The sequence below is a fragment of the Ranitomeya variabilis genome, chromosome 1 (genome assembly GCF_051348905.1).
Source record: "Ranitomeya variabilis isolate aRanVar5 chromosome 1, aRanVar5.hap1, whole genome shotgun sequence".
Lineage (NCBI taxonomy): Eukaryota > Metazoa > Chordata > Amphibia > Anura > Dendrobatidae > Ranitomeya > Ranitomeya variabilis.
The window spans coordinates 795,189,451-795,202,672 of NC_135232.1; the positions used below are offsets into that span (position 1 = coordinate 795,189,451).

Below are 13,222 nucleotides of genomic sequence, written 5' to 3' on the forward strand. Positions count from 1 at the left end.
AGGTACTGTGTGTGGAGAAAAAAAGGTCACAGAATTTCAGGACAATACTGTCTTGCCAACCATTAAGCATGGTGGTGGATCAATCATGCTTTGGTGCTGAGTTGAAGTCAATGGGATAGGAAACATTTCACGGGTAGAGGGAAGAATGGATTCAATTAAATTTCAACAAATAAAACATAACACATCTGTAAAAAAGCTGACGTTGAAAGAGGATGGCTTCTATATATGGATAAAGATCCTAAACATATGTCAAAATCCACAATAGACAACCTCAAAAGGTGCAAACTGAAGGTTTTACAATGGTCCTCACTGTCCCCTGATCTGAACATCATTGAAAATCTGTGGCTAGATGTCAACATAGCAGTGCATGCAAGACGACCCAGGAATCTCACGGAACTGGAAGAATTTTCCAAGAAAGAATGGATGGAAATCCTTCAAACAAGAATTGAAAGAGGCTTGTCTGGCTACAAAAAGCATTTACAAGCTGTGATACTTTCAAAGGGGGCGCTACTAAGTACTAACCATGTTTGCACAGGCCTATTTTCCCTTTTGTAATTTTTAAAATGTTTAATATGAAGATATATATATTTTTTTTTTACAAAGAAAATGTGTCATCTTTAACTTTAACCCTTTTAGAGATCATTTCATCTTCAACTTGCTAAACTGTTCACAATAACAGTAATTTTTACCAGGGTTGCGCAAACTTTTACATGCCACTGTATATTTACCTATCATCTATTTCATCTATCTATCTGTTAAGTACTGTGCAACGGTTAGTAAGAATGTAGTAAAAGTTTTTTTTATCCATTAACAAATTGCAAAGTGAATGAACAAAATAAAAATCAACATGAAATCAATATTTCGTGTGACCACACTTTGCCTTCAAGATGCCATTAGTTCTTCTAGTTACACTTGCAAAGCCAGGAATTTTGTAGGAATATAATCAGGTGTATGATAAACCAATTATACCAAACAGATGATAGTGATCATCATTTTCATACATGGTAATTAACTGAAACAGAAACCCCTTTGTAGGAGGCTTAAACCTTGATTTTGATGATTTGTACCTAAGTGTATACAGCATGGCAGAACATTCCTCAGGCAACATTAATAACCTCAATAACAGCATGTGCAGGTGTGTAAGTGCCTATATTTCTGCACGTGGTGCTCATATACAATACTGAGTAAATCAAGATGTTTTGAATCTGAAAATTTTGTTTCCATTTTTCTACCATTTGCACATCATTACCATGTTCATTGATCCCGTAATTTTCAAAACTCCACGATTTTTCTTTCTTGGTGTTGCAATTTAAATGGTTAAGAGTTTATTTGACTATTAATAGAAGGCACTTAGCTCTCCGTAACTCTGTAGAGTGGTATAATAATAAGTATCTGCTTCTAAAAGTGCTGAAATGCAAGAAATCTTCACCATTCTTCAAATGGAAATTGGGAATTTGGTCAGGGTTAATGATGTCCTCGATTCTGATATTTATTCATCATGCAATAACCATTAGGGAAGCATCTGATTGTCTCCAATATTATTCGGCAGCAGGAGAGCGACCCCAAACATACAACCAATGTCATTTGGAAAAGCTATCATTAGCGTAAAAAGGAGCCTTGGAAATGATGATTTGGTCCCCACTGAGCTTTGTTCTCAACATTATCAGGTCTGTCTGCCATTACCTGTAGAGACAGATGGATTTGAACAAGCCTACATCCACAGAAGATCTGTGGTTAGTTCTCCAAGATGTTTGGAAAAACCTTCCCATCAAATTTCTTCCAAAACTGTGTGTAAGTTTATCTAGAGGAATTGATGCTGCTTTGAAGGCAAAAGGTGGTTAAGCTATATGTTGATTTAGATTTCTCTTTTGTTCATTCACTTTTCATTTTGCTAATTGATAAAAATTATTAACACTTCTATTATTTCAAGCATTCTTACTTTTTTGCAGCATTTTTATCACACCTCCATAAAATTTTTGCATAATACTGTAACTCTATCTACTGTAAAAAAAATAATTTCAAAGGTGAAAATAAACGCTTACTATATGCCGGTTTAGCATTTATCTGGAGAAAGAAGAAGAGCATGCTTGAGGGTCAATCCCTGCATTTTAACCAAACAATTTTATCTTTGGATCTCTCTGCTAAATTTGCAATAGACAAAAAAAAAACCCAACAAAATAATTGGATTATTAATTTAGTTTTTAGCACCAACAATATTATACTGTGGATATGTTTAGTTGCACTTAGATTGAAATAGCACCAAAAAACCTTCCAAGTATTTTCGAAGAATTCATTTAACATTGCTAAAATGTCCAGCAGTAATGCTCCATCTCTTCATGATACCAGAAATGTTTTCTTTGTTTCTACAAATGAAATCTGCAGCCTTCTTGTTCTACATGACCTAACACATAAAAATGGCTTCAAGAAAAAAATAGATATTATATCACTGTGGTTAAAATACAATATTTGGCAATTAATCTGTTTTACTTTATCTACAGCCATGGATGATAGTCATAATTTGTCAATATAAATATCCCTAAATAGTGAGGTCATAAAAGTGATGTGTACGCGGGACTAAATACAGCAGCACGTCAATGCCACAAGTGAAATGTGAGAAATATAAACAGTTAATTGTACAAATGGTACAAAACTGACAAATGCCAGTCTTAACATGAGATGAGCAGATAAAAAAACAGAATAAGTAGTAAAAAATAAGAAGTATTATGGGAAACTTCAAAAAAATTGCAAAGGACAACAGATGCTAAGAAATGAAGAATATTCAGTTGGCAAAAAAAAACTCCAAAGCTATAAAGGGACTGAGTTCTCCTGATTAGTATCAGTGGCCTTGACAGGTTCGGCAACACATCTGCCTGAAGTATGGTCGGCTACAGAATTTAAACTTGAGCACCAGGGGGCAGTACGCCACTTTGTTGACGTCTTTACATTCTGCAGAAAGAATAGAGAAAGAACGTTAGAGACAGGAAACAACTGGAGATACTTGGTGGAAGAAGGAAAATATATATCGGAAGTAGAGGGCGCAAGTTTAAAGCTGTAGGAGGAATAAAAGGCAGAGGTACATACAGTGGGAAAGACAAGTATTTGATACCCTGTTGATTTTGCAAGTTTTCCCCCCTACAAAGAATGAAGAGTTTTGTAATTTTTATCATAGGTGCACTTCAACTGTGAAAGAATCTTTAAAAAAAATCAAGAAAATCACATCGTATGATTTTTACATAATTAATTTGCATTTGTTTTGCATGAAATAAGTATTTGATACAATAGATAAACGTAACTTAATATGTGGTACAGAAACCTTTGTTTGCAATTACAGAGGTCAGACATTTCCTGTAGTTCTTGACCAAGTTGGCACACTGCAGCAGGGATTTTGGCCCACTCCTCTGTACAGACCTTCTCCAGATCTTTTTAGGTTTCGTGACTGTCACTGAGCAACATTGAGTTTCAGCTTCCTCCAAAGATTTTCTATTGGGTTCAGGTCTGGAGACTGGCTAGGTGACTCCAGGACCTTGAAATGCTTTTAATGGAGCCACTCCTTAGTTGCTCTGGCTGTGAGTTTCGGGCCATTGTCATGCTGGAAGACCCAGCCATGACCCATCTTCAATGCACTTTCTGAGGGAAGGAGGTTGTTGGACAAAATCTCGCGATACATGACCCCATCCATCCTCCTTTCAATATGGTGCAGTCATCCTGTCCCTTTTGTAGAAAAGAACCACCAAATTATGATATTTACCCCACTATGCTTTATGGTTGGGACGGTGTTCTTGGAGTTGTACTCATCCTACTTCTTCCTCCAAACACGGCAAGTGCAGTTGATACCAAAAAGTTCTATTTTGGTTTCATCTGACCACATAACCGTCTACCATGCCTCCTCTGGATCATCCAGATGGTCATTGGCAAACTTCAAACTGGCCTCGATATCCCTTCAGGATTTTATTCCATGATGGTGTAGTGTTACTAACGGTAATGTTTGAGACTGTGGTCCCATTAGGCAGGGTGTTTCTATTGTGTTCATATTTATATATGGTGACACAACTGCTGGTGGTTCTGGGGGCACGGGCGACATAACAGGCTCCCTTTAAAAAAAACTGGTCTGTGAGCCAGAATTCTTGCTGGTTGATAGGTGATCAAATACTTATTTCATGCAATAAAATGCATTTCAATTATTTAAAACTTATACAAAGCGATATTTTGGTTTTTATTTTTAGATTTTGTCTCTCACAGTTGAAGTGTACCTTCGATAAAAATTACAGAATTCTCCATTCTTTGTAGGTGGGTAAACTTGCAAAATCAGCAATCAAATTAGTATTTTCCCCTCTGTAAATGGAGGGAACAGTGAGGAAGAGAAACGGCAACAAAATGTGAGATATTATTAGAACAAATCCCATTTTTAGAAAAATGAAGAAACTAACCATCTGGACTGTCAGAAGGTCCAGCCTCACATTTATTTTCACACTGCTGCATAGCAGGGGGGCGAACAGACTCGATGCATTCCACGGAGGGCTGTCCTGTGTGGCTCACACACTGTACTGAACGCCTCTGCTGTCCAAGTCCACATTGTGCAGAACACTGGGAGAAAAATGGATTAAATACATCACAAACTGTACTTTCTGTCTTTGAAAAATTTTATTTTCAGGATGTTATGATTATTTTATCCATACCTCATCCCATTCACCTGTCACCCAGCGCGGTGGAGGACAGCGTTGCATTGTACACCTCATACTAGCTGACGGCTTCTCTTGAGCTTGGCATTGGGAGGGTGGCAGTGTGTTCTCATTTTCTCCTGACTTACAAAGGACAACTCTATGCCTATGCCCAGGGCCGCAGCTTGGCGTACACTGCAGGAAGAAGGAGTATTTATCAGATAACTGTCTAGTTGCTCTTCTTAGCCTAATGTACAAAAGACATTCAACTCAGTGCAATAATATTACATATTTGCTAAGTTTATTGTCCTCTTTGCTGCCAAAGACCTAGGCTTCACATCATAGTATTCTAGGATCAGGGGCACATAATCTGTTTTAGGTACAAAGGCCTCATTGCCAGATTGAACCAACCACATGGGCCACCATAAAACATTAGACATCAAAACATAAGTTAATATCTAATAGGTGCTGATTCCAGTTTTAGGACTCCCACCTGTTAGAAGTATAAAGGTCCACTTTTCTCCCAATGAAAATCTAGAGAAAAGGAGGCAATGAATTCAACTTTCTCCATTGTAAATTATGCAAGATGCTGACACAGTCGAGTGTTTCCCTTCTCACATAATCTACAATGATTTATCGCTGCTGTATGTATATACATTGTATATCCGTGCAATATATATGTGTAATGTCATTGTACTGGTAGGGTGAGTGTAGTACCCAAAGTTAGCCACAAGATGGGGTACATTATAGGTGCAGTTATAGCGTTGTAAATAGTTAAATAGGAGGGGCATGGTGGATAAGGCAGGAAGGACTTCCTTATAGATCTCAGTTGGGACCAGGGAACCCGTGCAGCTCACTTGGGCTAACTAGCCCTGGGCAACACCATGCCACGCAATGTTGGAGAAGTATAAGGCCCAGCCATATAGAATCCCTGGCCAGGACCACATCAGAAGGAGCAACAGCAACAGTGCTAGTGGTGCAGTATTAGAGGGACTTCAGTTGCTAGAAAAGGCTAAGCAGTACGGGCAGGTCGCTAATCATGTGGCAGCCTATTGCGTGGGCTGACGCCCTCAGAACTGGGGCAAAATGGCTGAGGGAGTCCCCAAACGGAGTAAGGCTGAGCAGAGAGGACACTGAGGGATCGAAAGGTAGGGTCTGTCCCAGAAACGAACTTAGTGACAGAGAGAGAAGGAGAGGGACAGAAGAGGAGTTGCACATTGTGAAACCTGACGTTGATGCTGGAATGAATGTGAATATGCTGCGTACAGAACCAAGTAAAGCTGTTGTTGTTAAAGTTGAGCTGGACTGTGTCTCTCTTTGTGCGGTACCATCTACAAAGAACCTCCCACAGCCCAGGGTGGACCCTGATGGCGCGGAGACCCAGAACACAGGTATGCAAAAGGAAAGACATTACTGTATTGTGAGGGGAGGCCGAGGTGTGATACAGGGTTTGCTCTCAGCTATGACTACCGCCCTGGCCCACCCTAACATTGACACAGGAAATAGTATTTTCATCTTGAGCATTTATGTCATAGCCAAATAGGGAATCTTGCAGAGCAAACGTGCATAGCAATTTTCAGAACTCACATACAAGTCAGTAGAGAGAGCCAAGCATGCATGGCCACCCCTTCATTCCCTGCAGCAAGAGATGGTGCATCCTAAAATGTAACTGTTGTTTTAATTTTTATTTAAAAAATCATTAGGGCACATGAAAATACCCAACTTTGTAATATATCTTGTCAGATAAATCTGCCTCTTTCTCTGCCAGAATTGATCAATCATTATCAATTCCCAATTCTGAGATAAAATATGTATTCAGTGAGGACAGACCTTTCCATTACTGAGATAGGAGATAACAGTTGCTATGGATTCAATTTTATGGAGACTGGAGGAAGGAGAAGCTAGAGGCAGAGCTCCATCATCATTCTAGCTAGAGTCTCATCAGTAGCAGCTGTCAGCTCCTACAGCACGGCGGTCAGAGAGTGGAATGAGTTGGTGAGCATTAGGCTTGCTTTTTAAAAAAAAAAAAAAAAAAAGTTCTGTACTTGTTCCAAATTACATACAAATTCAATTTGCAAACAAATCGACAGAGCGTAAATAGTTCATAACAACAGGACTTCCTATATAAGTGGAACGGATTCAGTGCCCGCTTGGAGTCATATTTGGTTCAGATATTTCATTCACTCCCTACTTCCGATCACTCACTCTCTCATGTCACCTACGCCTCAAAAACATCTCTAGAATTCAACGTTTTCTTACCTTTGACTCTGCAAAAACTCTTACTGTTGCTCTTATTCATTCTTGTCAGGAATATTTCAACTCTCTACTAATTAGTCCCCCTCTTGCTAAACTCTCCCCTCTCTAATCCATCCTTAATGCAGCAGCCTGTATCATATTTCTGTCCAACCATTACACTGATGTAGTCTGTTCCAGTCATTACACTGGCTACCCCTCTGTTACAAAGTCCAATACAAACTTATCAATCTCACCCACAGTTCTGCACCACCCTACATCTCCTTCATTTCTGTCTACCACCCTACCTGTGCCCACCATTCTGACATACGGCTAACATCCTCCCACTCCTGTTTCCAAGATTTCTCTCATGCAGCGCCAATTCTCTGGAATGCACGACCCAGGAAAATTTGATTAATTCCCAAAACCAACAGTTTTAAGTGTAACCTAAAAACACATTTATTCAGACTGGCCTATTGCCTCACCTCACTCATCTGACTGTACCGTTTTGCTCTTACAAAATTTTATTCCACATCAGGTTCATCATCTATGAACTCCTGTGAACTTTCTCACATCACTGCTACATGCTGCAGGACCGTGACCACACTCCTGTCTCAGTGTGAGCTGACTGGCGTGGATAGCGGACCCATCACTGATGTGACCGCTATTCAAATCATTCACATCATCATGGGACAGATATGGATTATCTTCACATTGAACAGATAGGGGATATGATTGTATATTATTTTCTGCCTTTTACAGGTGACATGGGCTTCATTGCATTAGGTGTAAAGTTGAGTATAACTTTGCTTTTTGATTTTTGTTTCAAATAAATTCTGTCATTATTAAAATTAATGGATTTTATTCTGACTGTGTTTTTTTTTTTACAATCTAACTAAGGGGTTAGTAATGGAGGCGTCTTATAGACGCCTCTCCATTACTAACCTCTGGGCTTTATGTCAGTGGCAATTAAACAGCTGATATCAACTCCACAAATATTACCCTGCTTGCCACTGCGCCAGGGCAAATGGGAAGAGATGGTCAAAGTGCCAGAATTGGCGCATCTAATAGATATGCCTTTTCTGGGGCAGCTGTCGGCTGCTGAGGGATCTGAACTTGCGTCACGCACACACATTCCTTCAATGGGTCCAAGATCCATCACTTTTATTATTTTGCCCCGTGACACTGCTGTACTTTGACATGATCAGGTGCCCAGTTTGGCATTTTTTTTTAAACAATACAGCATAAAAAGACAACCATTTCTGTCAGTCACACTAGGTTTCTGTCCTGATGAAGAGGTCCTGCATGGCCTCAAAATGTGTTGACTCTGTAAACCTATTCAATAAATCATTCACTACATCCCGTTGGATATACTGTGGATTCATCATTGGCAGCGCATAAGCGTGCCTCTGTCACATTGTCTTCATCCAATTTGGTCCTTTCAAGACCGATGTCCTTGCAGCAGCCATGTAATAATGCGAAATAACAGTTGCTTTGTAGCAACCATGCTAGGTGACTGGATTGCCTTCCTTCACACCTCATTTTTTATCAGTTAAGACCCTATTGCGCTCTCTTTTTCCAGTTTTCTGTACTCCCAAGAACAAAACTAAGCACAGGCAGGACAGGTTTGGGTGTAGGTATGGCAGGAAAGGCTGGATGAGTTGGTATGTGCCTTAAATACCTAATGTCTCCCAGCAATTGGATGGATTTTCAGAAGTGCGTGCGCTGTCCCTTTAAGAAGCAGGGAGCGCACTTGCGAGCATTAAGCACTGTCCCAGGAGACCTGTCTCTCATGCGCAGGCCCAGGTTGGAGAAATGCCGAAGGAGCATGAACAGGTAGGTGAACATGCCGGCGTCCCTGAAGGGCAGGGGGAAGGGGAAATGTGCAGAGTCACCATAGTTGTTGTAACGTATTTGTCCCTGCAGCCTTTCATTCACAGAGACGTGGCATCAGTCTTTTTTTTATAGCATTTTTGAGCAGCAGCTCTAAGTATGATCATTTTCTACCAGTAGCTGTCCTTTCAATAATGGCAAAATTGGAACTCTATTAAGCTACATATTACCCCCATATCTGCAGGTTAATAGCATTTTGGGACATGACAGGTATCCTTTAATGATTGAAATAATCAATTAAATTATAAATACTATTAGACGGCCTCCAGAAAAATGTAAACGTATTCAACATTTATACAAAGTTATTTTGGTACCTCAGACCAGTCTAGGGCGACCCACTCTGGTGGGCATTCCTTGGTGTTGCAGGGTTCCAGCATTGTGGGGCGAGGTATTGGGCAGTTGCTATCATCCAGAGACTTCTCATCTCCTGATGATACTCTTCTCTGACATATCACACTCCGGGTACGCACACCAGAATTGCAGCTTCGACTACATTCAGACCATGAACCAATTGCCCACCTAAAGTAGAAATAATTGTAATTATCAATGATAAACAATTTACGCAATGTTTAGACATATGTCTGATTACAACAAACCAACAACACTGGGTGAATGACCAGAAGAATACATTAAATAGCTGCTCTGGGGAATTTCTGGACTTACGCTGAATTCATATGTTGTGCTATTAGCTCTACGTAATTGCCGGATTAAGGCTGGGGTCACACTTGCGAGTCTCTCGCATCAATACCCGGCTCTGCCGCCGTCACTCAACGCATGCTTCGGCCCCGAGTGCCGGTGGCAGTGCTGGGTATTGATGTGAGAGACTCGTTCAAGTTTCTTGCAATGCACTCGCAAGTTTGACCCCAATATGTAGCTGGAAAGGCTTCTGCACTGTTGTGAATTGTGAATTTGTGGAATAATTTTAGGATATTTTCAAGTTACAATTAGCGACAAAAGCTGTCCTTGTTGCCCAAAGCAACCATAGGACAGATTAATTTTTCCCTCAAATTTTAAGCAATGAAACTGAGCTCTGAATGGTTACAACAATGCCAGTGGAAAAAAAAAACTTAGTAATTTCCTTCTTTTAAAGAAGTTGACATGTATCTACTGGATATGTAATAACTAAGTCGCTGGAGATCTGACCTCTAGGATGCTCATCGCCCGCTGTGTGAATAGAGCGTTAAAGCACATACTCTCCCAATGCTACATTCATTCTCTATGGGTCTGCTATAGAAATCCAAGCTCTGTACTTTGCTTTTTCCAACAGTCCCATAGGCAATCAATGGAGCAGCAATCAAGCATACACACTGTGACTCCATATACACAGGAACAAAAGTGTTCCATTCAGGTAAATGGTGGTGGTCTCGGCTGTTCTAGGAGGCTGTTCTATGGTCAGTTGATAACTTCCTGTAATTGGAATATATTTTTAAAACATATTGAATAATAATAATTATTATTATTATTTATTGTTATAGCGCCATTTATTCCATGGCGCTTTACAAGTGAGGAGGGGTATACATAATAAAAACAAGTACAATAATCTTGAACAATACAAGTCATAACTGGTACAGTAGGAGAGAGGACCCTGCCCGCGAAGGCTCACAATCTACAAGGGATGGGTGAGAATACAGTAGGTGAGGGTAGAGCTGGTCATGCAGCGGTTTGGTCGATCGGTGGTTACTGCAGGTTGTAGGCTTGTCGGAAGAGGTGGGTCTTCAGATTCTTTTTGAAGGTTTCGATGGTGGGCGAGAGTCTGATGTGTTGTGGTAGAGGGTTCCAGAGTAGGGGTGATACGCGAGAGAAATCTTGTATACGATTGTGGGAAGAGGAGATAAGAGGGGAGTAGAGAAGGAGATCTTGTGAGGATCGGAGGTTGCGTGTAGGAAAGTACCGGGAGATGAGGTCACAGATGTAAGGAGGAGACAGGTTGTGGATGGCTTTGTACGTCATGGTTAGGGTTTTGTACTGGAGTCTCTGGGCAATGGGGAGCCAGTGAAGGGATTGACAGAGGGGAGAGGCCGGAGAATAGCGGGGGGGCAGGTGGATTAGTCGGGCAGCAGAGTTTAGAATAGATTGGAGGGGTGCGAGAGTGTTTGAGGGGAGGCCACAGAGCAGGAGGTTGCAGTAGTCAAGGCGAGAGATGATGAGGGCATGGACTAGGGTTTTTGCAGATTCTTGGTTGAGGAATGAACGGATTCGTGCAATATTTTTGAGTTGAAGTCGGCAGGAAGTGGAAAGGGCTTGGATATGTGGTTTGAAGGAGAGATCAGCGTCAAGGATAACCCCGAGGCAGCGAGCTTGTGGGACTGGGGAGAGTGGGCAGCCATTTACTGTAATGGATAGGTTCGTTGGGGGGTCTGTTATGGTTCTCAATGGCAAGAGAACATAGCCCAGCATACATAGGAACTAGCTCTTGGAAGGATGGAAACTTAAACTGACCATGAACTAAACCTGCCGCACAACTAACAGTAGCCGGGTAGCGTAGCCTGCGTTTTATCCCTAGACGCCCAGCGCCGGCCGGAGGACTAACTAATCCTGGCAGAGGAAAATATAGTCCTGGCTCACCTCTAGAGAAATTTCCCCGAAAGGCAGACAGAGGCCCCCACATATATTGGCGGTGATTTAAGATGAAAATGACAAACGTAGTATGAAAATAGGTTTAGCAAAATCGAGGTCCGCTTACTAGATAGCAGGAAGACAGAAAGGGTACTTTCATGGTCAGCTGAAAACCCTATCAATACACCATCCTGAAATTACTTTAAGACTCTAGTATTAACTCATAACATCAGAGTGGCAATTTCAGATCACAAGAGCTTTCCAGACACAGAAACGAAACTGCAGCTGTGAACTGGAACAAAATGCAAAAAACAAACAAGGACAAAAGTCCGACTTAGCTGGAAGTTGTCTGGTAGCAGGAACATGCACAGAAAGGCTTCTGATTACAATGTTGACCGGCATGGAAGTGACAGAGGAGCAAGGTTAAATAGCGACTCCCACATCCTGATGGGAACAGGTGAACAGAGGGGATGATGCACACAAGTTCAATTCCACCAGTGGCCACCGGGGGAGCCCAAAATCCAATTTCACAACAGTACCCCCCCCTCAAGGAGGGGGCACCGAACCCTCACCAGAACCACCAGGGCGATCAGGATGAGCCCTATGAAAGGCACGGACCAGATCGGAGGCATGAACATCAGAGGCAGTCACCCAAGAATTATCCTCCTGACCGTATCCCTTCCATTTGACCAGATACTGGAGTTTCCGTCTGGAAACACGGGAGTCCAAGATTTTTTCCACAACGTACTCCAACTCGCCCTCAACCAACACCGGAGCAGGAGGCTCAACGGAAGGCACAACCGGTACCTCATACCTGCGCAACAATGACCGATGAAAAACATTATGAATAGAAAAAGATGCAGGGAGGTCCAAACGGAAGGACACAGGGTTAAGAATCTCCAATATCTTGTACGGGCCGATGAACCGAGGCTTAAACTTAGGAGAAGAAACCCTCATAGGGACAAAACGAGAAGACAACCACACCAAGTCCCCGACACAAAGCCGAGGACCAACCCGACGCCGGCGGTTGGCAAAAAGCTGAGTCTTCTCCTGGGACAACTTCAAATTGTCCACCACCTGCCCCCAAATCTGATGCAACCTCTCCACCACAGCATCCACTCCAGGACAATCCGAAGATTCCACCTGACCGGAGGAAAATCGAGGATGAAACCCCGAATTACAGAAAAAAGGAGACACCAAGGTGGCAGAGCTGGCCCGATTATTGAGGGCAAACTCCGCTAAAGGCAAAAAAGCAACCCAATCATCCTGATCTGCAGACACAAAACACCTCAAATATGTCTCCAAAGTCTGATTCGTCCGCTCGGTCTGGCCATTAGTCTGAGGATGGAAAGCAGACGAGAAAGACAAATCTATGCCCATCCTAGCACAGAATGCCCGCCAAAATCTAGACACGAATTGGGTTCCTCTGTCAGAAACGATATTCTCCGGAATACCATGCAAACGAACCACATTTTGAAAAAACAGAGGAACCAACTCGGAAGAAGAAGGCAACTTAGGCAGGGGAACCAAATGGACCATCTTAGAGAAACGGTCACACACCACCCAGATGACAGACATCTTCTGAGAAACAGGAAGATCCGAAATAAAATCCATCGAGATGTGCGTCCAAGGCCTCTTCGGGATAGGCAAGGGCAACAACAATCCACTAGCCCGAGAACAACAAGGCTTGGCCCGAGCACAAACGTCACAAGACTGCACAAAGCCTCGTACATCTCGTGACAGGGAAGGCCACCAGAAGGACCTTGCCACCAAATCCCTGGTACCAAAGATTCCAGGATGACCTGCCAACGCAGAAGAATGAACCTCAGAAATGACTTTACTGGTCCAATCATCAGGAACAAACAGTCTACCAGGTGGGCAAC

General features: G+C 42.0%; 1 protein-coding gene across 1 annotated transcript in view; it reads right to left on the bottom strand.

Annotated features, from left to right (window-relative positions):
- Window positions 1–532: 532 nt before the first annotated feature.
- Window positions 533–13,222, bottom strand: part of ADAMTS10 (ADAM metallopeptidase with thrombospondin type 1 motif 10) — a 194,775-nt gene continuing 182,085 nt past the window's right edge. Inside the window, exons 23-26 of the mRNA XM_077273501.1 lie at window positions 9,098–9,302; window positions 4,677–4,853; window positions 4,428–4,584; window positions 533–2,946 (exon numbers count right to left, since the gene is read on the bottom strand). Of these exons, the coding sequence (XP_077129616.1) occupies window positions 2,837–2,946; window positions 4,428–4,584; window positions 4,677–4,853; window positions 9,098–9,302 (649 nt within the window). The 3' untranslated portion in view covers window positions 533–2,836. The remainder of the gene's footprint in view (window positions 2,947–4,427; window positions 4,585–4,676; window positions 4,854–9,097; window positions 9,303–13,222) is intronic.